Source organism: Chiloscyllium plagiosum, chromosome 6, assembly GCF_004010195.1.
Source record: "Chiloscyllium plagiosum isolate BGI_BamShark_2017 chromosome 6, ASM401019v2, whole genome shotgun sequence".
NCBI lineage: Eukaryota > Metazoa > Chordata > Chondrichthyes > Orectolobiformes > Hemiscylliidae > Chiloscyllium > Chiloscyllium plagiosum.
Window position 1 is genome coordinate 76134913 of NC_057715.1, and position 27006 is coordinate 76161918.

At 38.7% G+C, this 27006-nt stretch overlaps 1 protein-coding gene across 1 annotated transcript in view; it reads left to right on the top strand.

Moving 5' to 3' along the window:
- Nucleotides 1-26602, top strand: part of rnf17 (ring finger protein 17) — a 134096-nt gene extending 107494 nt beyond the window's left edge. The window contains exons 20-28 of the mRNA XM_043691873.1: nucleotides 71-151; nucleotides 1068-1193; nucleotides 4793-4855; nucleotides 9355-9471; nucleotides 10522-10678; nucleotides 13511-13646; nucleotides 16206-16395; nucleotides 18392-18489; nucleotides 25973-26602. Of these exons, the coding sequence (XP_043547808.1) occupies nucleotides 71-151; nucleotides 1068-1193; nucleotides 4793-4855; nucleotides 9355-9471; nucleotides 10522-10678; nucleotides 13511-13646; nucleotides 16206-16395; nucleotides 18392-18487 (966 nt within the window). The 3' untranslated portion in view covers nucleotides 18488-18489; nucleotides 25973-26602. The remainder of the gene's footprint in view (nucleotides 1-70; nucleotides 152-1067; nucleotides 1194-4792; nucleotides 4856-9354; nucleotides 9472-10521; nucleotides 10679-13510; nucleotides 13647-16205; nucleotides 16396-18391; nucleotides 18490-25972) is intronic.
- Nucleotides 26603-27006: the final 404 nt, after the last annotated feature.

Below are 27006 nucleotides of genomic sequence, written 5' to 3' on the forward strand. Positions count from 1 at the left end.
AAGTTAACATTTTGAGGTTAAAAATCTCTGTGCTTGTCCGTAGTAAAAATTTAATTGCTATCTTTTGCAGGTAGGAAACAAATGGCAAGAAGATGCTATTGACACTCTGAGAGAATTACTTTACCAAAGAAATTTAGAAGTGGAGGTTATGGTAATTATTTTATACTGTACGCTGAATACTTCTGTGCAAGTGACCTGAACAAAATAAGTGATTTTATGTGTGATGTAATTGCTTGTGTGTGCACAATATTGGGAATGTTTTCGTAGTCAAATTTAAAAATGTTCTAATATGAATGCCAGAATAAAGGATATTAAAATTAATTTATCACTTGGTAGAATTATGATAGCAATAACTCTCCATGTCAAAACAATCTATTTGTGGTTAATCAATGCCACTTTTCTTTCATCAAAGATGGACACAAATATTTGACATTTTTAAAATAATCTTTAATGCAATTAAGATAATTTATTAGAAACCTGCAAGGAAAATCAAAGCTGACACATATTCTAAATATCTAAGTTATAAAACTGTGGTAAGGGAAATAAGAGGTCTAACATGGACAATTGCAGGTGAGTCTACAATGGACTAAAAAGAAATGACATTTCTGTTAAGTGAAAACATTGTCACAATATTGTCAGAATCATCTAATAAAAGGAACCTTAAGTCATAGTGGTTTAACTTAATTAAAAGAAATTTATAGTTACAAATATTTGGATTCCCAAGGAAACAATGTCTAATCCTGTGGTGAGAAAATTTCAGGTGTGTTATTGTAATCTCCAAAGTGAGCTTTTTAGGAATAAGATAAGGAGATTTCAAATACACTACATTGTTTAACATCTCTTTCAGGAGGAAGCAACTGGAAATTTTGTTTGGTACTGGTTACTTGAATCTATGTCCATCTTCCCTTTAATAGTGGAAAGGGCACACAATTGATTCATTGACTGCTACCTCTGATTAAGTTAAATTGAGGACAGTTTGGATAAACATGCTTTAATTTCCTTAAAATCAATAGGTTAGAGGTGATCTTTGATGTTTAAAATGATATTTATAATTAATTTAATTCTAGGTCCAGCCGGGAAATGGCATACAGATGCTGCTAGCTGATCTTCACTTTGATGGAATTTCAGTTTCTTCCTTTATGATACTTCACAACCATGCTCTTAAAAAAGAAAAGGCTTCTGTAACGTTCAAGGTAAGAATACAGGTTTATCCAGATTTAATTGCCTCTTTACTCACAAACAGTGAATTTCACTTCGGAACGGGGACAGTTTTGCGTTATTGAAGTAACCTGCTTGTATTAAAGGAGAATAAATAGGACCCAGTAGTCTCCTAGATGCCTAGTAAAATAATTGAAATTGTATATATAAGTTGGAGGAATATTTGTACAGTAAAAGCTTCGATAATTATAGAATAGTTACAATGCAAGAGTTTATTTGGTTTTTCGTATCTGTACTGGCTCGCTGAGCCACTTACCTAGTCCACTTCTCATCTTTTTCTTGTAGCCCTGCAAATATATTTTGCTCATTATCTAATTTCCTTTTGAAAACGTAGGCCTTGACCACGAAGGCAGGTCCATTCCAGATCCTAATATTAGTTCATTTTTCTTATGTCATTCATCTTGAATCCATGTCCTCTGTCCATTGAGTCTTCTAACAATGAAAACAGTCTATCCCAATCTATTCTGCTCAGGCCCTTCATGATTTTGAACACCTCCATCTAATCATCTCAAACTGCTTTTAATTGGACCAGTCGCAGCTTCAGTCTATTGACGTAATGATCAAGATTCCCTCCAAGATAGGCAGAGTTGTTAGTTGGTTGGGAGAAACTTCCAACATAATGTAAAAAGTCATGCATTAAATGTAAAATACTTGTGGACAAAAATAGTGTACACATGAGTTTTATACTCTTGCCCTGTTCAAGGAATACTAATATGGATATTGGCCTTCGGTTTGTTGATTGCCTCTTGCCTCCATTATTCTGTCACGCTCTTTGTTTGGTCATTTCTGCCAAAAAGAGGCCTCATTTTACTTCCTGTAGACCAAAGAATGTAGACTTGAACAAATAATGGCAGAGAGCTGCTGTTAGGCATAGTTATCTGATTTGGATGGACTTCATAAAGCTTTATTAAATCTTGCTATCATTTTGCGATGCAGATTACTCTTTTCCACAACACACAATTGTCTTTGATCTTCCTTTGCTGTCTCCTTTTATGTTTATCTCCAGTAACAAGTTACTGGTGTGACGATTCATGGACTTCATCATTTAAAGTTAGACCATTCAAACAGCTATCCTTTCTGTTTCCAGCCTTTTCTCTAAACTGCAAAGTCTAGATTCCCCTTAGAATCCCTAAGTTTGTACTTGCATATTTAGTTTCTCTTGTAATGTTCCGTATGCCCTCTCTGAGTTCATATTGTCAAGAATCCTACTTCTTGCTCTCTTGAGCCTACTCCCATCAAATGGCTGACTCTCCAAGTTCCCTCCCAGGTTGACATGTTAAACGATGATGTTGACAGTTCACTCAACCTCTTTCAAACCTATTGTTACCCTCCTCTGCAAAGAAAGAAACCTTGACCCCATTGCAATTTTAAACTACCAATCCATCTTCAACTTCCCTGTTTTTCAAGTGCTTAATGTGCTGTTGCATCCCAAATTTCCATCTGCCTCCAAAATAACTATGATTTTGAACTTAATAGAATCAAGTTTCTGCATCTGCTACACACCAATTAGTCACAAGTGACACATCCGGTGTGACTGACCATGGTCAAGTACCCCTCCTCCTCTTTTTCTGCTTTTCTGTAGACATTAAGCAAGTGTCTGCTGCCACCTACCACCAGATTACAAATTCTGACACTGTGCTCACCTATTTTTAGAAAGGTGTTTTAACAATTTCTACTCTATTTAATAGTCTGCTTTCTCTTTAATATTTTTCATTACATTTTATAATTTAAAGGATTGTTAGGTTCTTAATACTTTATTTTCAATGTATTTCGAAGATTTTGTTGCTACTATGTATACTCATGGTTGTTAGCAACACAGCCTGAACACAGTTGACCTCTCCATTCTCCAATCCCTCCCTGCCATCCATCTAATTGGGGCTAATTTCACTTGGTCTCATTTGTATCTGTCCAGTCAGGGATTTTTCCTTCTTACTCCCACATAATATCTACGAATCCACAGACAATCAATCCTTGGTCCCTTATTACTCACCTATATGTTTCCTCTTGACCATATAATTTAAAAGTAAAATTTTAGATTCCACATGCACATTGGCGCCCTGCTCTAATTTGCTGTCATCTCTCTCAACTCCATCACTGTCTTCAATTTATCTGACTTCAGACCCAAAGGAACAGCAATGACTTCTAAGTATTAGAAAGATCAACCCATCATGTTCATACATTCTGCTTCTTACCATTGGCTGTGTCCCCTATCTGTCTGCAGTCTTGAAATGGAATCACACCTTTTACAACTTTGATATCCTTTTTAATGTTTAAAATAATGAATGCTTAAATTTTGTGGTGAGTGTCTCACCTCTTGACCCCTCAAGGCCTGTACACCATCTGTAAAGCACAAGTCAACAATATGATAAAATCCAGCAACACTCAAGATACTTAACACCATTCAGGGCAATACAGCCTGTTTGATTGACCCCCCATTGACCTTAAGCGTTCATTCTCTCCATTATTGATGCACAGTGGCAATAGCATTGAAGACACAATGCAACAACGCACCAAGGCTCCTTTTGACAGCACCTTCCAATCTCTCAACCTCTATCACGTAGAAGAACAAACATAATGGATGCATGGGAACATTGTCATGAACTCTTTGCACCACAAAATTGAACTTTTTTAAAAAAAACTCTTATCCATCTTATTTGTTTATCATATTTGTCTACACCAAAGTAGATTGTTTCCTGGTTTAAAAAAGTCTTGATTTCAGAATTCTGTGTTTTAATGTTCCACCATGGCCTTCCTCTTTCCTATCTGTAACCTTTCCAGCTTTTATAATACATGCAAAATTTCTGCAGACCCGATTTCTTATCTTGAATTGCTCCACTAAAGGCAGCATGCCTTTGGTTGCCTAGGTCCCAAGCTCAGTAATTATTCCCAAAGCCTCTATGCCCCACTGGCCTTCTAATACTATTCTAAGATACTCTTAGAATCTTCTGGTCACTTGATTTTATAGGATCTTAACCAGTTTGATATGAAGCACTTTTGAAGCATCTTGGGATGTAATTTCATGGGAGTGCCTCTGTTGCTGGTGGTGGATTTTAACCAGGGTAGGATGGAAGTTTCCCAAACAAAGAAACATCATTATAGGGTTCACAAGGAATCTCTTTAAACATGGACGAGATCTTCACAAAAATTCTCACTAGCGTATGGAAGAGTACTAATTGAGATTTTTGGCATTGTCACAATGAAGACAGTGATCAGAAAATCTCAAAGCACTACAAGACTGTTTTAGCAAATGTCTCAAGTATTTAAATCCAAGTCATATGTTGTAAACCGTAATTCCTCCAGGCCAGGAACGAGGTTCGTGCCAAACCAAGAAAAGGATTAGACCCAGATATAAAATTGTGATCGCATTTATAATTGTATAGGTCTAGCTACTGGCTTTGCCAGTTCATTCTTATCAAAGAAATGTTACTTAGAGCTTAAATTCTGCTTTCGATTCCTGCATGTAGCTAATGTTATCTATTAACATTTAACACCTGTCATATTTACAGCAATAAATTAGCAGTTATTTTTGCAAATGTAACACCGAGAATGAACTTATTTACTTTCTCTTTAATAGAAATTTTGTCCGAATTTAAATGATGGAAATGAGCCTGAAGAAAGTTGGGATTTGATGCATGAGGTAAAATTTTACTGAATATGAACAAAATATTGTATTTACATCAGTTGTTATTTATAACCACTTTTTAAACTCAACCAAATCTTTGGTGGTGTGGTTTTGCTGTTTTTGTTTAAAGCTTTCGATCAGTATGTCCCAAATATTTTCCCACTGTGATCCAATTTTGTGGCTTGAAAATTGTTGCATCCCCAAAATGACATCAGAGAGTAGGGGATGTGTTGGAGAGCAGCAGACCTATGAGAGAAGGAGGCATGGGAGGGAGAATCTGAGGGCAGTTGGGAGAGGAGAAAGTGGCTGTGTTCTGTGGCAGCCATTGCTGCCTCGGATCTCAGGTCACTAAAACTTTAGCTTGAAATTCTTGGGGTCCTGACACCCATTTTGGCAAGCCTTGCTAAAGGTTATGCACACTGATTTAATGTATACCTTCTGATTTTAATAGAGATTCAAACCTCATCACTGAGTCCACATGATACCTTGCATAAGTATATCAATATGATGGCTGCAATAGTGGGTAAGAGGGTGTCTTGTATCCTAATAGCTCATTACCCTTCTATAAGCTAAGTGGTCAACTCAATGGGATTATATTCTCACTTGGCTGCTAGGCAGAACTGCTTCAACTTGTGCTGCGAAATTATCTATCTGACTGATCGATAGATAATTTATCTTTCCCCAGAATCTGGCTGCAATGTGCACCAATACATGTACAGTAGTATTTTTCCAAACTTATTTCAATAGCACATGTGAGTCTTATGACCATGATAAGGGCAAGAACAGCATCATCTTGGCCTGTGGATAGATCACTTTTTTTTTAATCATTACATGTTGTGAAATTCTATAGAGTCATAGAGATGTAAAGCATGGAAACAGACCCTTTGGTCCTGCCCGTCCATGCCGACCAGATATCCCAACCCAATCTAGTCCCAACTGCCAGCACCCGGCCCATATCCCTCCAAAACCTTCCTCTTCATATACCCATCCAAATGCCTCTTAAATGTTGCAATTGTACCGCCTCCACCACTTCCTCTGGCAGTTTATTCCATAGACGTACCACCCTCTGTGTGGAAAACGTTGCCCCTTAGGTCACTTTTATATCTTTCTCCTCTCACCCTGAACCTATGTCCTCTAGTTCTGGACTCTCCCACCCCAGGGAAAATACTTTCCTATTTACCCTATCCATGCCCCCCATAATTTTGTAAACTTCTATGAGGTCACCCCTCAGCCTCCGACACTCCAGGGAAAACAGCCCCAGCCTGTTCAGCCTCTCCCTATAGCCCAAATCCTCCAACCTTGGCAAATCCTTGTAAATCTTTTCTGAACCCTTTCAAGTTTCGCAACGTCTTTCCGATAGGAAGGAGACCAGAATTGCGTGCAATATTCCAACAATGGCCTAACCAATGTCCTGTACAGCCACAGCATGACCTCCCAACTCCTGTACTCACTACACTGACCGATAAAGGAAAGCATACCAAATGCCGCCTTCACTATCCTATCTACCTGCGACTCCACTTTCAAGGAGCTATGAACCTGCACTCCATGGTCTCTTTGTTCAGGAACACTCCCTATGGCCTTAGCAGGTCTTATACACTTAATGGTAAGATTTGCTTTCCCAAAATGTAGCACCTGGCATTTATCTGAATTAAACTCCATCTGCCACTTCTCAGCCCATTTGGCCCACCTAGTCAAGATCCTGTTGTAATCTGAGGTAACCGTCTTCACTGTCCACTCACACTCCAATTTTGGTGACATCTGTAAACTTACTAACTGTATCTCTTATGCTCGCATAATCAGGGAAACATTAAATGTGCAAGGATTGCAACAAATTAATTATTGTGGTAACTATTCAAAACAAAAAAGGCTTCCACGCTTATGCAGTGATATGTTGTATTTGCATATGCAGAGTCTGGTGACGACGACATCACATGCATGCTGATGATGAGTCCAGGAAGATGAGGTAGATACCACAGACAGAATAGAGACAAAAAAGATGCAAGTGGTGGTGCTGCACCAGAAGTCAACCACCTCTTTTTTTTTTCTGTCTCCCCTGGTAGTGAGGGGCAGGCTGGAAAAGCTTGGGAGGCTATGGAGGGAGTGAGAGGGAGGGAGGTTGCTAACAAACCAGGAGGAAAGGTTTGAAGACAGATCAACTTCAATCTAAAATAAACTCTCTTGTATCGGGTTTATATCTTATTGTTCATCCTGCAGTGCCACCTTGAGACAGGCAGCTCCACGCCATCATGTATGAGTGATGTTAGCTCTCGTTCTGGTCTTTGCACCACCTAAAAGGTGGTGCATTGTAGGGTACTCTATATCATCTAGTAAAGGCTCATTGTTGCCTTAGAACAGAAAAAACTGGACAATAAACGTAATTTTGCCAGGATTTCTGTCTCAGTGGAAATAATTATTTGTTTAAATGATGGTCTCTGTTGTCATATAGGTTAATTTATATTTTATTTCTTGAAATTATTTACTTAGGTTAGGTCAATTTGAGTGATGAGAAATGAAATATTAAAAATTTAAAGCTCTTGACTAGATTTTCAAAGCATGATGTTTTGACCTTAGTCCAGACCAATATTTTTATATAAGAAATTATCCTAAATCCTAGTCACTTCCTGAAACAATGAGGCTGCAAGATTCAGTAGTTATAATCAAAATAAATTCTATCCAAGAGTCAAACAAAACAAACACAATGTACTATGTCTTGCCTATGTAATGCGTGAAACCCAGAATAGAATTTGTGTGAATTAATAGACAAGTTACAGTAAATTATAAATATTAAATGATAAATGCAACCAAGACCGATCTTGCAAATTGGCATTCCACAGTGCATAGTAGATCAAGTTCAGTCACAGAGTTCATCAAAACTAGTCTTTCTCACAAAGAATTTCAGCTGTTCTTCCAGGATTTAGTCTGATCCATCCAAAAGCAACAATGCAACTAACCCAACTTTCACAGGCACAGCCTTCACCAAAATTAGCACGGGCCTGTACGATCTCTCTACTTTGCTTAGTGATTCAGGTGAACTAGATCGCTACTGTTCAAGCAACTGTAACAGCTAGAGAAATTGTATATCAGCTTCTGGATGTACCTGCTGTCTTTTTCAGCCTACCTGTACTGCAGCACCGAATCAGGTGATCATCTAAACTCTGGCTATGTTCTTGTTATATGATTTCAAATAGTTTGTGTTCCCAAAGGTTTTAGTTTCTAATCTGAGATTGTCTTAGTTTCGTTAGAGACTGAGAGAGTTGTTTCCCCTCTTAAGTTAGCATCGGTCTCAAAAATAAAAGTAGGGATTCTGTCACATTAGTTAAAAAGATGTGAAGTGCTACACAGTAAGCAAAGTTAATCAAAGTCAAAAATTGAAAGGGTGAAATGGTGAATTGAACTTGTTCCAAAAAACAAGTGGTAGACCACAAATTTTGTCAGTCATATTCTAAGGCAATACATATCTGAAAGGGTTAATTGGCACCATGAGAGGGGCTCTGTCCAAAAGGACATAAAGGACTGCTCCTGAGCGGAGCTGACCAGTCAGCTTCTGGTTCTCTACTGGTTTGCAATGAAATGTGAAAATGTTTTAGCAGTAAAGTGAACTTATGTTTGAGTTGAGCCAGATGTCTCTCACAGTTCATTGTATTTGAGATACAACATAACTAGATATTCATTAATGTACAATAAACATGTTCTGTTTGACTAAGATCAAGCCGATGACCTTGTGTGATAACTTAGATTGACACCAAAACAAAGCATTGATGTTGGTGAATCTATCCTGGGTATCCCAGATGGTTCAGGTGGCTGACTATAACAATGTAAGAGAATCTGGTGGGATAAAATCACTTCTGGTTTTATTTGCTCATGACATGAGGGCGTTGCTGGCTGGGCTAGAACCTATTGCCCATTTCTGATTTGAACTTGAGAAGATGGTAGTGGCTGACTTCTTGAACTTAAAGTCCATGTGATTTAGGTACATCTACATTCACGTATATGAAAAGCTTCCTTAATTTTAAATTTGATCATTCCTTGGACAGTTTGATTGTGTAGTTCCTAAATAACTAGCCTGAAATATAATAATAATAATAGAATCCCTACAGTGTGTAAGCAGGCCATTCGGCCCATCAAGTCCACACTGACCCACCAAAGAGAATTCAAACCAGACATACCCCGCTACCCTAGCCTGTAACCCTGTGCTTACTGACCTGACAACTCTGCCCAGTTACTTTGTCAGCACTAATGCATCGGAAAGCTATTTAGATGTTCCAAAGCTAAATGCATGAACTTAGCAGAACCATAGAAATGATACAACACAGAAGGGGCCCACCATGCTGCTCATTGGGTTTAAATAAGAGAAATATTTTTAGATTATTTTCTGTATTTAAAAGTTTAGTTGCTGTGATTTCGACCTTTAAATTAATATTACAACATTAATATCTCACAACTACAGTAAGAAGTATCTGGAACAAATTGGTCATAAAGTAATGATCTAATATGTTGGGTGTATGTATTCACAGGATTTGCTGGCCTCACGCTTTGAAACCTTCATGGTGCCAGAGTATGATTATCCATTATTGCCTTTACCTGGAAAGATTTTCCCTGTAACAGTAAAGCACCTAGAAACTCCCAATCAGGTATGCATACTATCATTTCTGGAGAGAAAGATCTTGGGTAGAAGGTAACATATTGAAGGACTACCAAAGGGGCCCACTGCTTTATTGAATCTTTTTTGCTTAAAGTTAAATTTCTATGCTGTGCAGAGACAAATATGAATCAAACCTTAGAGGTTTATAAAATCATGAGGAGCATGGATAGAATGAATAGCCAAGGTATTTATCACTGGTTAGGGGAGTAAGGGACACTGGAAGGGACATAAGGTTGTGATGAGAGGGGAAATATTTAAAAGGGATCTACGGGGCAACATTTTCATACTGAGAGTAGTGCGTGAATGGAACAAGTTGCCAGAAGTAGTAGTGGAGGCTGATGCAATTACAATATTTAGAAGGCATCTGGATGGGTGCATGAATTGGAAGGGTTGAGGGATATTAGCCAAATGTAGACAAATGGGACTAGATTAATTTAGGATGTCTAGTCGGCATTAATGTGTTGGACCAAAGGGTCTGTTTACATGCTATATATCTCTATGACTATGATCTAATGAAGATAGATGTTTCTTGGCAACTAGAAATAAAGCCACTTGTCACGTTGCTGTTTGATTTGCGTGCCCTGTTCCTTCAAAAATGGCCAGAGCACAAAGAGAAGGTTGAACATATGACCAGAAACCTGGTTAAAGAAGCATGTTTTACAGAGCACTTTATAAGGACAGAAAGGTGAAAATGCTAAGGAGTGTAGGTTTGGGAAGTTACAACAGTGGTCATCAACAATAGAGGACTGATATCGGTTATGGAACAGGTGGGACAATATTATGAATCTCCTATTCAATCTAATATCAGAGCAAAGGAAATGTGTTGAATTGTGAAACTGAGGTGGACTGGCATCATTAGTGATTTGAAGCAAAGACATCAAGATTTAAGAGTAGGTTTAATAGGCATTTGGAGGAAAAGGGTGATGTAGAAACAGCAGGCACATGTGATTAGCATTACTGCTCGTGTGGAGGATGCACACAGCATAAAATTGTTCAGACTGAATGTCCTGTTACTTTGTGATTTCTTTTCAATTTTCAGGTGTACATTTCCATTGGTTCGAGGAGAGATGTTGAATCTGATACTGACACGGATGATAGCGGCATAAGCTATGAACCAGAAGATGATCTTGAGCAAGCTCTCAGAGAGCTTAATCAGAATGCAGAGGCACTTCCTTTACTATCTGATTTCAGATCAGGTATTGCAGATTATTTAGTGTGTAGGTGCAGATCAGTGTTCTAAGATCAAAATCACTTTAACCTCAGCAAATTTATGTAAAATTTACTTTAAAATGCTTTTAATTGCAAATAAAAATTACTGAAAAAGAGACAGTCTGACAGCATATGCGGAGCAAGAAACGGCATTATTGTTTCCAGTCCAATTGACTTCTCTCCAGAACTTGATTATCCCAATATTTTCTAAATGATAATTTTTAACTAAATGATAAACATCTAAAATGTATAATTTTTTACATTTGTGTTTTATCTTTTGTATTTAGATCTAGTTCACTATGAAAAATCACAGCAAAATATGAACTGTATCTTGGTATTGATTTTCTGTATTCCAATTCAAAGGAGTATATTACATTGATAAACTATTTAAGTTTGATGTAAAACTGGGAGATAAATGTATTTCTTAGGACTGTTGTCACTCTCATCCTGCATTACACATTAGTGACCATCCATTCCATTTTTTGCACTTGCTGCATTACGTATTTTATTAACTTTCCTAAGTTTTCATATCCGGTTCAAGAAAATTGCTGATACAGTCTGCTTTATAAACATTATTTGTGAAATTTAAGCAGCTTTTCAGAAGAGGATGTGAAATTAAATGGTCCATGTAAAACCATTCAAAAACACTAGAAAATTTGACCGGTTTGTGTAGTAAATAGCTGGACACAGAAGACCTATTTTCTCTTCCTTCAAATTGCTAGAAAAATGTGCTACTTACACTTGACAGTATTAATTCAGTATTATTGAAAGATTAGGAATAATCCTGTATTTGTTACAGTTCAGTATTTTAGTTGTGACATTAGAATATTACCACCTTGCAATGCAAATTACTGTACAATTAATAGCAAGACTATTGTGGCTGTTTTAAATATGAGCCCTTTCAACAGTAGGTTTTTTTTTGCCTAGATTGAAATAACTATAATATATTTTCAGCAAATAATTAAGGACTGTTGACTTTTTTTAAAAAAAAGCTCTAATTAACACATTTTATCTCTGAGCAGTACCATAAGATTTTATTTTCAGTTAAGCAATCTTTATTGTATGCAAAATGTGCTTGGGTTATTTCGTAATTCCCTCAAGAATGATTTTAAGAGACATCAGTTGTAAAGGTGTTTAGTGTCTGGATCACCAATAAGGATGGCATCTTCCTCTGGAGAATCTCCTCAAACTGACCTTTTAAGCCAATTATCCCTTATTTATAATGTTTCCAGCTATGTATGCCTAGCTATTCTTTGTATTCTAGCTATGAAAAAGATACCCATTGTGCAACCTTTTTTTAAAAAATGGTGTTCTGGGAATCATCACTGTTCTGCATTTTAATTGTATACCTTTTCACAGAATTGGAAGTGTCTATTCAGACCATTGTCTGCACCAGCTTGCCAAATTAGCATATCCCTTAGCGCCATTCTTTTGTTTTCTCCTTGTACGCTGTTCCTTCTCAAGTAATCATTTAATACTTTTTTGAATGTCTTAATTGCACCTGTCTTCTCCACACACTCTTGAGGCATTACATTCCAGACACTAACCACTGATTACATGGAAAAATTTGTCCTTCAATCACTTTTTTGCTTTTAATAATTCCTTCCAATCTGTGCCCCCATCTCCTCTTCCTTTCATGAGTGGGAACATTTTCTCCCTATTTACTGTCTAGGTCTCTCAAATTTTAAATTGTTCAATCTGATTTCCTTTAACTTTCTATTCTCCAAAGAAAACAATTCAAGCTCCTCTGGTCTGTCTTATTAACTTAAATTCTTCACCCCTCGAACAGTTCTAAACGTCTTCTCTCTGCCCAGTGCCTTCATTTCCTTCTAAACCTTGGTTCGCAGAATAGGGAAGATTATAATAATATTACCAGAATTACTGATGTGAAGGTGACAGTGTTGGGCTGGGGTGGACAAGGTCAGAAGTCACACTACCAGGTTATAGTCAAAGTTTATTTGAAATCTCAAGCTTTCAAAACGCTGCCACATGGTCAGGTGATGTGAAGAAAAGTATGCAGGCACAGGATTTATAGGCAGAGAGATCAAAAGATCTTACAAATGATGAGTGGAATGTTGAATAATAAGTGCAGGTGATCAAGAGTGTCAGACAGTGAGAGTAAAGTGGCAACAGCTGAATAGTAAGTGAAGGGGATGACATATAATCTAGTTAATTGAGGCAGAGATATTTTTACAAAAAGTTAAAAATAAGACGGTGCTGGAGACAAACTAAATGGCTGAATTAACATATTAGGTATAAGAGTAATGCTGAGGGGCTAATCAAGTAACAAGTAATCCAGAACAAACTAAGTTAGAGAGATCATAATAAGCTATCAAGGTGATTGTGTTAAAACAGGACACTAAGGGAGAATTCACAAATACAAGACAATGTGGTGGGGGTTACATGAAAGCGCAGCATGAACCCAAGATCACAGTTGAGGTCATCTTCATGAGTACAGACCTTGGCTATCAGTTTCTGCTTGGCAATTCTGCATTGTGTGTGTTGAAGGCTGCCTTGGAGATCGGAGGCTGAATGTCCTTGTCTGCTGAAGTGTTTCCCTATTGGGAGGGAACATGCCTATCTGGCAGTTGTTATAGTGTCCATTCATCCATTGCCGTAGTACCTGAGGAAGGGTCACTTAACCTGAAACATTAACTCTGATTTCTCTGCACAGATGCTACCAGACCTGCTGAGCTTTTCAAACAGTTTGTTTTTGTTACCAGAACTAAACATTACCTCTAAAAGTTAACACGAGCAATGAATCAGATACTTGAAACATTTTTTTGTTATCTTATCCAATTTAATATGCCTCTTTGCAGAAATGCCTTGCCTTGCTGAATACAGCGATGGACGATGGTACAGAGCAAAAGTATTGTCACTAGATAAAGTCCAACCATTAAAGATCTTGGTGCAGCATGTTGACTTTGGCTCCACTGCATCTTTACCACATTTTAGGTATCTGGCCTTAAATATGTTTATAGAGGTAGTATTTTTGTCATGATGCATGTTTGTGATTCACATGGACAAACACTTTATCTCATTAAATGTACACCTCCACTTGATTACTTTGGGAGTAACGTGGCCTGACAAGAAGAGTTTGAGGGAAAGGTTAGGGTAACAAATATTTTGTTTCTCATCATTTTTCTATTTTTAAAATTTCTGAACATATTTACAATGGAGATTACTTTTAATGAGAAAATATATATTCAAAAATTGGAAGTTTTTTTTGTTTCTACTGTGTAGCATCTTGTGTCAAAATAGTGCACGGAGACAAAACGGTATCTCTGCAGACTTGTGTACTTATCATTAACCTGGACATTTGTCAAGAAAGCCTTATACATCAATATTTAGGTGGTTGGTATCCATAGGCAAAGTAGACTGCAGATCTTTGCATCTCTCATGTTGTGCCAGTGAGGGTTGAAAGATATGGGGTAGGCCCTTTAGGACTGAGGAAGAGAAATTTCTTCAAAGTGACATGCCTGTGGAATTCTCTTCCCCAGAAATGTGGATGATCAACCATGATCATATTGAACGATTAGAGCAGGCTTGAAGGGCCAAATGAGCTCCTCCTATTTTCTGTTTCTAAGAGTATGTTAGTTCATTTCACCAGTAACTGCCCAGGCAGGCTCTGGTGGAGCAGCCATTTTGAGAGGGGCTACTTTGTGGTCACAGTGTTACTGGTAGGTCCAGGTGAATACTGGGCTTTGTTGAGGAGGGTGAGCAACAACAAGGTAGGGGCAAGCCTTGTATTGCTTTAAGATCTCCACTTATTAAAGGCACAGAGATGGCAGTCATTGTAGTGATATGTTCCTTTCAGATGTGGGAGATCAGGGAGCACTTGAGTGTCCCTGGTGACTATGGGTCTGCAGGAAATATGTCTGGGTGCAGCTCCTCCTAGACTGCATGGATTGGTTGGGGCAGCAGTTGATCCCACTGAGGAGCACACAGAAGGCAGAGAATGTGATAAATAGCTTCACAGAGGTGGTCATACTGCAGGTCCAGTTAGGTAGATGGGTGACTGTCATGAGAGGTAGACACACAGTGCACAAATCTCCTGTGGCTATTCCCTCTCTCGGTATACTGATGGTAGGGATAGCCTCTTAGGGGAAAATAGCAGCAACCAGGTCTTTAGCACCAGCTTAATGTTTGGAGTGCAGATGCTATAGAATGGATAGGAGGGAAAGCAAAAGAGATGGGGAAGTGATGTTTTTGATTAGGAAAACGTCACAGCAATGCTGAGAGGATATTCCTGAGGAATCATCCGGTGAGGCTGTATGGGTGGAACTGAGAAATAAGGAGGCGGTGATCATTTTGATGGGATTGTACTATAGTCGCCCCAGTAATCGGCAGAAATTTCAGGAGCAAATATTTAGGGACGTTGCAGATAGCTGTAAGAATAATGGAGTTGTAATAGTGGGGGTATTTAATTTTCTAAACATCGACTGGTACTGCTGAAGTGTTAAAAACTTTTATAGGGACGAATTTAAGTGTGTTCAGGAAAATTTTCTCAATCAGTATGTAGATGCTATAGTAGAGAAGGGGTAATACTTGACCTACCTTAAGAAATGATTGAGGTTAGTGATGGAGCATTTTGGAATCGGTCATAATTTTATTAATTTGGAAATAGTTACGGACATTGGTGAAGGCCCATTTGGAGTACTGTTTACAATTCTGGTCACCCTGCAATAGGAAATTATTAAACTGGAAAGAGTGCAAAAAAGGTTTGCATTGATGTTACAAACACAAGGTTTGAGTTAAAAGGGCAGGCTGGATGTTTTTCCCTGGAGTGTCAGAGGCTTAGGGATGACCTTGTAGCGGTTTATAAAATCATGAGGGGCATGGATAAGGTGAATAGCTGAGGTCTTTTTCCCAGGTTAGGAGAGTCCAAAATTAGATACCATAAGTTTTAATGTGAGAGGGGAGAGATTTAAAAAGGATCTGAGGGACAATTTTTTTCACACATAAGATGTTGCGGATATGGAACAAGCTGCCAGAGGAAGTGGTAGACGTTGGCACAATTGCAACATTTAAAAGACATGGGACAGATTAGTAGATAGGAAAGGTTTAGAGGGATATGGGCCAAAGACTGGCAAATGGGACTAGTTCAGCTTAGGAAACCTGGTTGGCATGGAGGAGTTGGATAGAAGGGCTTGTTTCTGTGCTGTATGACTCTTGAGTAGATGTGTCAATTTAAAGACTGCTTGTGCTTCATTAGAGAAGTAAGGTGTGTTACAGGGCTGCCGTTCAGTACTCAGTTCTCTGCAAGATGGGTGATACCTGAAGTCTCTCTCTTTTTCAATGTTTTGTAATTTAGATCAATACTGGGCTTCATAGCCAAGATTAACCGTCACCAGAATATTTCTTAGTACTGAACTTCTGCAGTTATCTGCTTAATCCAAGGCTGATTTGTACATTTTCATTATCCAAAAAGTTGGCGTAAGTTTGATCTTTATTCTCCTCGGTATCATGTGCAAGCATCAGTTGTAATATGTATTCTTTAATGTTTAATGGTAGGCTTCGGCAGATTCCTGCACGTTTAGTGCAGTATCCAGTTCGAGCCATCAAAGTCAAGCTGGCAGGATTTAAACCCCCAGCTTTAATGAATAATGTTGACCGAATTGCATACAGTCCAGAATGGTCCATGGAGGCTCTGTGGACAATAATTGACATTGTACAAAGGAATCAACTTACAGCATTCTTGGTGGTAAGTTACTTAATTAAATCTAGTGAATCATTACCCTATGCTGTTAAGCAAAGTTAGTGTGAAATATATTACGTTTTGCAATTCTGAATTGAGGTTTGCATGAGTTGAATATTCACAATGACCTTACCTATAATTAACATTGGGATAAGAATATGTTGTTTATTTAAATATATATTTAAACATTAAACAGAACACAATTTAAACTAGCAGAAATCATTTAAAGTAGCATTATTTTGACCCTGGTAAGCTAGATTGAGTTGGGATCTTCAAAATGGATTGTGACAAATAGTGACGTAAGGAAACTAAAGAAAAATAAGTATTTCCAGTGTTGTAAGATAATGCCTTGGCCTACTTGGTGATTGTTGGAGTACAGAAGAGGAGACTGAAGCATTTGCTAAAATCTTTAGCCAAGCAAGTGGATGATCAGCCTTGGCTTTCCACAGAGATTTCTAGCAAAATAGATGTCAGTCTTCAGCTAATTTGATTTTGTTCCACACTGGAGGTACTGGATACTGCAAAGGTTATTGGATTTTAAAACTCACTGATGGGGTGTGGGCATCACTTGCTGAACTATCATTTATTGCTGTCCCTAGTTGCTCTCGAAAGTGATGAGCTACTTTCCTGAAGTGCGACAGTGCATTTGCCTTTAGGGAGGGAATTCCAAGATTATGATCCAGTGACAGTGAAGGAACAGTGATTATAGTTTCAAATCAGGATGGTGAGTGGCTTGGAGGGAAAGTTGCAGGTGGTGGCTGCATTTGACTAAGTGTGGCACCAAGTAGCCTAGTAAAACTGGAGTCAGTGGGGGAGGGACAATTCTGGATAAAAGCAAATTACTGTGGATGCTGGAATCTGAAACCAAAAGAGAAAATGCTGGAAAATTGTAAGGAGAGAAAAGAGCTGACATTTCGAGTCTAACTGACCCTTTGTCAAAGCTTAAAAAAAAGGGAGAAACGGGGAGGCATTTATACGAGGCTGAGAGAAGGTCATGGCTCCAGAAGCAAAGGTAGCAATAAAGAGGTGATAATGACAGTGCATAGAGAGATTATAGGGAGATTAGGAGCTGTGAATGACCAAGGCTGAAGCCAGTGCTATGTGACAAAATATATGGGGGATGGGGGGATGGGTGAAGCAGAGGCAAAATGGAAAACAGGGGAGAAGGGTAGCAAAGGGGGAAGAGGAGAGGTAAAAGGTGATGAGAGAGTGGGGAGCGAGAGAAAGAGACAATCAAGAAACAAGAGGTACAGAACGGTGAAAATTTTTTTTAAAAAAAATGAAATAAAATTACGGAGCAGAATGAAAACAGAGGGGTCGAGATGGGATAATCATCTGAAGTTGTTGAATTCTGTGTTAAGACCAGCACCCTGTAATGTGCCTAGTCGAAGATGAGATGCTGTTCCTCCAGTTTGCGTTGAGCTTCACTGGAACGTTGCAGCAGGCCAAGAACAAACATGTGGGCCTGGGAGCAGGATTGTGTGTTGAAGTGGCCAGCCACAGGAAGGTCCGGGACCTGATTGCGTACAGTAATCTGTCCTGGACCTTCCCGTGGCTTGCCACTTTTCACTGTTCCGTACCTCTTATTTCTTGATTGTCTCTGCTTTCTCTCGCTCCCCACTCTCTCATCAGCAGCCTTTTTCCTCTCCTCTTCCCCTTTTGCTACCCTTCTCCCCTGTTTTCCATCTTGCTTCTGCTTCATCCATCCCCAATATAGTGAATATAAAAATTATTTTGAAATGAATGAAGGACATTATACTTTTGTTCTTTACAAATTCAGTAAGAATTACAGTAATTTAATTCCATTAGCAGCAATATATTCTTGCAAAGCTCATGAAATTGGACACAGCATTTTAAACTTAATCATTTTTTGCACCAGTGTTTGCTAATACCACAATCTTGCAATTTGATGATATGATTGTAACTTGCAAATAACATTGGCTTTATTAACATTAATATGTCATGTTCAGTAAAACTGATGTGAATCTAAAATGTTCTTCAGGGCCTATGTCCAGAAGTTTCTGTATTCTTGTATGAAGAAGGATCACTGATTCACCTACCACTTGTGGAAAAGGGGCTAGCAGACTTAGATATGTAAAAGTAAGTTTTAAGTAAATATATTTTTCTTTCCTCTATCTCATGTTTATTTAACATTTGAATGTTGGAAAACTTGTATGATGCTTTTGAAAAGTAAATAAGCATGAGAAATAGAAGCAGTGTTAAGCCATTTGGCCTGTGAAGCTTGCCTGTCAGTCCTAAGGATCATGGCTGCTCTTGGGTTTCTGCTTTACCTTCTTGCCAGCTCCCCATTTCCCTTAATTCTTTAAGAAATCAAAAATAAATGGATATTCCAGCCTTTAATGTACTCAACAGTGGACATTGCAGAACTCTAGAAGAAAGAATTGCAAAGATTTGTAACCCTTTGGATGAAATAATTTCTCCACATGCCAGTTTGAAAAGTTCAGTCCCTTATTCTGAGACTCTGTCTTTACGTTGTGAGTTAGAGTCATGGCGTCACAGATGTACAGCATGGAAACCGACCCTTTGGTCCAACCTGTTGCAGTTGTATAAGATTCTGGTGCGGCCACATCTGGAGTATTGTGTGCAGTTTTGGTCGCCATACTATAGGAAGGATGTGGAGGCACTGGAAAGGGTGCAGAGGAGGTTTACCAGGGTGTTGCCTGGTATGGTAGGAAGATCGTATGAGGAAAGGCTGAGGCACTTGCGGCTGTTTTCATTGGAGAAAAGAAGGTTTAGGGGTGACTTGATAGAGGTGTACAAGATGATTAGGGGTTTAGATAGGGTTGACCATGAGAACCTTTTTCCACGTATGGAGTCAGCTATTACGAGGGGGCATAGCTTTAAATTAAGGGGTGGTAGGTATAGGACAGATGTTAGGGGTAGATTCTTTACTCAGCGAGTCGTGAGTTCATGGAATGCCCTGCCAGTAGCAGTGGTGGACTCTCCCTCTTTATGGGCATTTAAACGGGCATTGGATAGGCATATGGAGGATAGTGGGGCTAGTGTAGGTTAGGTGGGCTTGGATCGGCGCAACATCGAGGGCCAAAGGGCCTGTACTACGCTGTATTTTTCTATGTTTCTATGTTCTGTCCATGCTGACCAGACATCCCAACCCAATCTGGTCCCACCTGCTAGCATCCGGCCCATATCCCTCCAAACCCTTCCTGTTCACATACCCATCCAAATGCCTTTTAAATGTTGTAATTGTACCAGCCTCCACCACTTCCTCTGGTTGCTCATTCCATACATGTATGACCCTCTGCGAGAAACAGTAGCCCCTTAGGTCTTTTTATATCTTTCCTCTCTCACCCTAAAACTATGCCCTCTAGTTCTGGACTCCCCCATCCCAGGGAAAAGACTTTGTCTATTTATCCTATCCATGCCCCTCATAATTTTGTAAACCTCTATAAGGTCACCCCTCAACCTCCAACACTCCAGGAAAAACAGCCCCAGCCTGTCAGCTCTCCCTATAGCTCAGATCCTCCAACCCTGGCAACATCCTTGTAAATCTTTTCTGAACCCTTTCAAGTTTCACAACATCTCTCCGATATGAAGGAGACCAGAATTGCATGCAATATTCCAACAGTGGCCTAACCAATGTCCTGTACAGCCGCAACATGACTTCCCAACTTATGTACTCAATACTCTGACCAATAAAGAAAAGCATACCAAACATCTTCTTCACTATCCTATCTCCACTTTCAAGGAGCTATGAACCTGCACTCCAAGGTCTCTGTTCAGCAGCACTCCCTACGACCTTACCATTAAGTGTATAAGTCCTGCTAAGATTTGCTTTCCCAAAATGCAGCAGCTCGCATTTATCTGAATTAAACTCCATCTGCCACTTCTCAGCCCATTGGCCCATCTGGTCAAGATCCTTTTATAATCTGAGGTAACCTTCTTCGCTGTCCACTACACCTCCAATTTTGGTGTCATCTGCAAACTTACTAACTATATCTCTTACTCTCGCATCCAAATAATTTATGTAAATGACAAAAAGTAGAGGATCCAGCACCAATCCTTGTGGCACTCCACTGCTCACAAGCCTCCAGTCTGAAAAACCAACCCTCCACAACCACCTTCTGTCTTCTACCATCGAGCCAGTTCTGTATCCAAACGGCTAGTTCTCCCTGTATTCAATAAAATCTAACCTTGCTAACCAGCCTCCCATGGGGAAACTTTGTCGAACACCTTACTGAAATCCATATAGATCACATCCACTGCTCTGCCCTCATCAATCCTCTTTGTTACTTCTTCAAAAAACTCAATTAATTTTGAGAGACACGATTGACTACAAAGCTACGTTGACTATCCCTAATCAGTCCTTGCTTTTCCAAATACATGTACATTCTGTAGCTCAGGATTCCCTCCAACAACTTGCCCACCACAGACGTCAGGCTCAATGGTCTATAGTTCCCTGGCTTGTCTTTACCACCCTTCTTAAACAATGGCACCACGTTAGCCAACCTCCAGTCTTCTGGCACCTCAGCTGTGACTATCGATGATACAAATATCTCAGCAAGAGGCCCAGCAATCACTTCTCTAGCTTCCCACAGAGTTCTAGGGTACACTTGATTAGGTCCTGCGGATTTATCCGCCTTTACCCGTTTCAAGACATGCAGCACTTCCTCCTCTGTAATCTGGACATTTTGCAAGATGTCACCATCTTCCATGTCCTTTTCCACAGTAAATACTGATGCAAATTACTCATTTAGTATCTCCTTCATTTTCTGCGACTTCACACAAAGGTCGCCTTGCTGAATTTGGAGGGGCCCTGTTCTCTCCCTAGTTACCCTTTTGTCCTTAATGTATTTGTAAAAACCCTTTGGATTTTTCTTAATTCCATTTGCCAAAGCTATCTCGTCCCCTTTTTGCCCTCCTGATTTCCCTCTTAAGTGTACTCCTACTTCCTTCATACTCTTCTAAGGACTCACTCGATCTATCCTGTCTATACCTGACATAAGCTTCCTTCTTTTTCTTAACCAAACCCTCAATTTCTTTAGTCATCCAGCATTCCCTATACTTACCAGCCTTTCCTGTGGCCTTTCTCCAATTTAGAACTTCAACTTTTAGATCTGGTCTATCCTTTTCCATCACTCTTAAATCTAATAGAATTATGGTTGCTGGCCTCAAAGTGCTCCCTCACTGACACCTCAGTCACCTGCCCTGCCTTATTTCCCAACAGTTGGTCAAGTTTTGCACCTTCTCTAGTAGATACATGTACATACTGAATCACAAAGTTTTCTTGTACACACTTAACAAATTCCTCTCCATCTAAACCCTTAACACAATGGCAGTCCCAGTCTATGTTTGGAAAGTTAAAATCCCCTACCATAACCACCCATTATTCTTACAGATAGCTGAGACGTCCTTACAAATTTGTTTCTCAATTTTCTTCTGACTATTTGGGTGTCTTTAATACAATCCCATCCCTTTCTTATTTCTCAGTTCCACTCAAATAACTTCCCTTCCCTGGATGTATTTCTGGGAATATCCTCCCTCAGCACAGTTGTAATGCTGTCCCTTATCAAAAATGTCACTCCCCCATCTCTCTTGCCTCCATTTGTATCCTGGAACATTAAGCTGCCAGTCCTGCCCATCCCTGCGCCATGTTTCTGTAATTGCTATGATATCCCAGTCCCATGTTCCTAACCATGCCTTGAGTTCACCTGCCTTCCTTGTTAGGCCCCTTGCATTGAAACAAATACAGTTTAATTTATTAGTCCTACCTTGTCCCTGCCAGCTCTGACTGTTTGACTCACTTCTGTTCTCAACTGTACCAGTCTTAGATTGATCTCTTTTCTGTCTATCTCCCTGGGTCCCATCCCCCCACCTTACCAGTATAAATCCTCCCAGCAGCTCTAGCAAATTTCCCTGCCAGTATATTAGTCCCCTTCCAAATTAGGTGCAAACTGCCGTCCTTGTACTGGTTACTTCTACCCAAAAAGAGATTCCAATGGTCCAAATATGTGAATCCTTTTCCCATACACTAGCTCCTCAGCCATGCACTCATCTGCTGTAGCCTCCTATTCCTGCCCTCACTAGCTCGTAGCACCGGGAGTAATCCAGATATTACTACTCTTGAGGACCTCCTTTTTAAATTCCTGCCTAACTCTCTGTAATCTCCCTTCAAAATCTCAACCTTTTTCCCTTCCTATGTCGTTGGTTCCAATGTGGACAATGACCTCTTGCTGGCCCCTCTCCCCCTTGAGAACACTCTGCACCCTCTCTGAGACATCCTTGATCCTGGCACCAGGGAAGCAACACACCATTCTGATTTTTCGCTGCTTGCCACAGAAATGTCTATCTGTACCTCAGACTAGAAAGTCCCCTAACACAATTGATCTCTTAGAAGCAGACATACCCCTCATTGCATTAGAGCCAGTCTCAATACCAGAAACTTGGCTGTTCGTGCTACATTCCCCTGTGAATTGATCACCCCCTACACTTTCCAAAACAGCATACTTGTTTGAAATGGGGATAGCCACCGAAGACTCCTGCACTAACTGCCTAACTCTCTTACCTTTAGTTAAGAGTTAACCCATCTATGTGACTGTATCTGAGACTTTTTGCTCCCTTCCTATAATTGCCATCCATCACATACTGTTGCTGTTGCAAATTCCTCATTGCCTCTGTCTCTCCAACCAATCCATTCGATTTGATAGGATTTGCAACCAACAGCATTTATTGCAGATAAAATCCACAGTAACCGGTAAACACTCCTTAAACTCCCGCACATGACAAGAAGCGCATATCACTCGTCTAAAGGCCATTTTTGCTCCTTCACAATCTACAGACCCAGAAAATAACACCGTCGTATTTCTCTACAAATCACTGCCCCAGGTTAAATTAATAGTTATGGCTAATATGTCTCTTGATTAAACTTAAAATATATCTCAAAAACATATAATCAAGAAAGAACTCACTCTACTCACTACTGCAGATTTTCTGTAGGCCACACTTTAAAACTATTCACTTATCTGTTTCTGTGCTGTGACTTCACTCAAACAGTTCCTCCAAGGTCAGCTGTGAATTTCACTCTTTGTTAATTTTCCCTAATGTATGCTGATGTCCAGCAAAACATGAATACTGGTAAATGATGTATTTTGTCAGTCTTTCTTCTTGCATTCATTAGGACATACGCAAGAATACAAAATTAAAGGAGGAACATTTTACTCTGTATGCAAAGGGTGTGCTGATTTCATGGCAATAAATTGCCTAACCATTTGACCTGTTCATTTTATGCAGAACTGGCTGTAAAAAAAAGATGTGGCATAAAGGGACATCACCTTTTTTGTGTAAACAGTGAACTTTGAAAGTGAACCCTACAACAGCTTGTTGCTCTTACACATGCCCAACAATGCTTTTTTTAAAGCTTGCTTTCCACATGAATGTTTGATCAGCTGGGCTTGCTTTCAAGAATTCAGGGTTTTGAGTGGGTGCTGGTTTGCAGTAGGATAGCTGGGAGTAGATGAGTTCAAACTCAGCAACTACCTCATCCCGTTTGCCTGATGAATGTACACTAAAATTGAAATTAACTTTCAGTCTGATATGCTAAGCCAGATATCCCAAAGACTTGTCAATCACATCGAATAACATGTCTTTTTAGCTATTCACATGCAAGGTACTGACGATATCCAAATAGCGCATGCTTGCAGAGTGTCCAACATTTTAGGTGTGATTTCATGATTATTTCACAATTGTTGCAAATTCCGAATATGTTAAGAATTACAATAACTATCAGTACTCGAGTTCTGTGCTACCGAATTGTTACAAGTATCTAAAATGTGGAGATCAAAACTGTCTAGAATACGCCAGATAAGGACTCACCAAAACATTGTACAGTTGGAACAAGATTTTATTCCTGAACTCCAATCCCCATGCAATAAAAGCCAAGCTTTTACCCTTCTTGTTGCTTGCTGTATCTGATTTCTAACTTGGAGTTTAAAGTCTTTTTGAACATCAGCACTTAGAATATCTTTTAAAAGGTGTCTAAATTCTTTTTAATTATTAGAGCAAAATAAAAAAATGCTCTCACCCTATATTAATAATCCATCAGTCATTCTTATTGCCCAGTTTTTTCACTCAGTCTTAACACTTATTGCAGCCTTGTTGTGTCATCTCCACAGCTTGTTTTTCTGCTGTATTTACTTGTCAAAAACTGTCCTCCTCTTCCTCGTTGATGTTAACTATACATAGCTGTAGCCCCAGCATTGACTGCAGTGGCACTCCAATATTCACTGCTTGTCAACTTGAAAATACCTCATTTTTGTCCACTGATTCCCATCTGATAACTAATCTTCTAACTGTGCTAATAGATTACACTACTCCATGAGCTCTTACTTTGCTTCTCCACCTCCCTGCAGTATTTGGAAATCCCAAAACCACTGGTTTTCATTTTTTTGCATTATCAGTTGCACACTCAAAATCACCAATAAATTTGTCAAACAGGATTTCCCTTTAGTAAAATAAAGTTAAATTATTCTAATCACACCATGCTTTTCGTTTTAGGCTTTTCCTAACCCTGTTTTTAGAAAAGCGGAATAACATTTGCGTATTTCAAGATGGAGACTGTTTCCAAATCTCAGTAATTTTGAAAAATCATAGATAGTGGAAGAGCTAACTATGTAGTTAAAAGTCACGTAACACCAGGTTATAGTCCAATAGTGCTCCAAAGGCTTGTATTTCCAAAGAAATTTGTTGGACTATAACCTGATGTTGTGTGATTTTTTAAATTGTCCACCCCAATCGAACACTAGCACCTCCATATCATGGCTACTATTTATGTAGTCAATCTTTTAAAGCCTAAAGGCGTTGGTCATCACATTTGAGTTTTGTTGGATTTCCTTGAGTTTTTCCAGTGTTTTCTCCAATATTAATTTCTTCAGTTTCCTGAATCTGTCTAGTCTCTGGGTTACCATCCAGTTCTTAGATGAAACTTGTGTCTTTGATGTGAAGTCAGACAAAATATTTGTTCAGTGCCTCCTGAGGAAATGACATTCCCACGAAATTTCTCCTGTCTTTGCTTCTAACAGACCAATGTTTACTCCAGCTATTACCTTCCTTATTTATGTTAATATTCTTAATCTCTCTTCAAATTTATGACCATTCTTGTATCTTTTTCCCTTTTTATTAACATGTTTGAAAGCTCTTTGATCTTTAAAATGCTTCCAGTGCTCAAACTTTATTTTTTATTTACGATATTACAAGTATCCTTTCATCTAAATGCTCTCTGTAAAAAGAAAGATCCGTCGTTTAGGATGTTGTGTTTTTCAGTGGAATGCAGTTTTGATGTTTGTTTTGTTGATTGTTTTGTTTTGATCTGTTTCTTTAATTGTTTTCTACTTTATTTACAGTCATTCCTTTTCAGTGAACCTTGTAAACCTTACCAAGGTTAAGCCCCTCTTATTTCCGTTTCTGGAAACATTAAAAGTATGAGAGTGTGGGGTACATTTTCCAGATTGGAAAGCTTATAAGTAACTAAGAACCTAATTCCATAATTTAAATACATTGAGAATATATAGGAGGAAAATATTTTATTTTATCATTTCTTTATAAACAGGGTATCAGCAAGATGTTGGAGAACCTTCAAACCACACAAGATTCTACAAAATATTGCCGTTACATTTTTCTTGTATCTTTTACTGCAAAGGTTTTGCTGTACTGGAGTTTGAAGGTGTATAAAGCTATTGTGTTCAAGTTTTCTTGACTGAATACTGTTTAGCATTGTTTTATTTTACTTAAAGCATTGATGTGATGCTAATGTATATCTGTTCAATGGCTAAGTTCATGATGGTTCAACTGCAAAAAAAAAATTGACATTACTTCTAAGTTTTTTGTTTTTCCAATATGCTCAATAGTCTAACAGCACCATGTTATTGTTTTGTTTAACGAGTATCAAGAATACCAATTATGGTAAATAATTCTGATTTGATGGCAGAGTTGTCAAATTTCTGTATATTCATAAATATTGTTTATTGTTTGAAGTAAATGTTTATATTTTCAATAAAGTTGTTTTCTGGTGTGTTTCCAGTGGCATGCTACCATTTTCCTATTTATTCAAGCAATGGTTTGGGATGATCACCCAAGTAAATTCTTAAGAATTAGAAAAATGTATCAAGATATTTCTTATGGTAAATTTATTAAGGTAAATCAACACTTTAACTTATTTCTTTTCTGCTCGATGCAGAAATTTAATATTTTTGATTTCCTATCAAAAATGGCAATTTGTTACATTATTTGTAACCAAACTCGCCTTATGTTTCTAAGAAATGCTGTTCTCTCAATTTGTTGAGTTTTATACTTGTCCATTTTGAGGCCCATCACTCCTGTGGCATGCTGTTGTATTCCAGGTGGTTTTTCGGCTATGGTTGGGAAGGAGAAATGATACTTGCCATAATGTAGTTTGGCTTGTGCTGACTAATGACCATACTATGATCAGTCACACTCTCTTCTCTTTTTGATGCCTTTAAATTCTCCATCTTCTAGCTTACTGTGCATTACTGTAATTAGCCATCAAGAAACCGGTTTAAAACCAACTTCAAAATTTGGGCCAACACATTGTACGTCCCAGCACTATTCTTATGCTGCATGTTT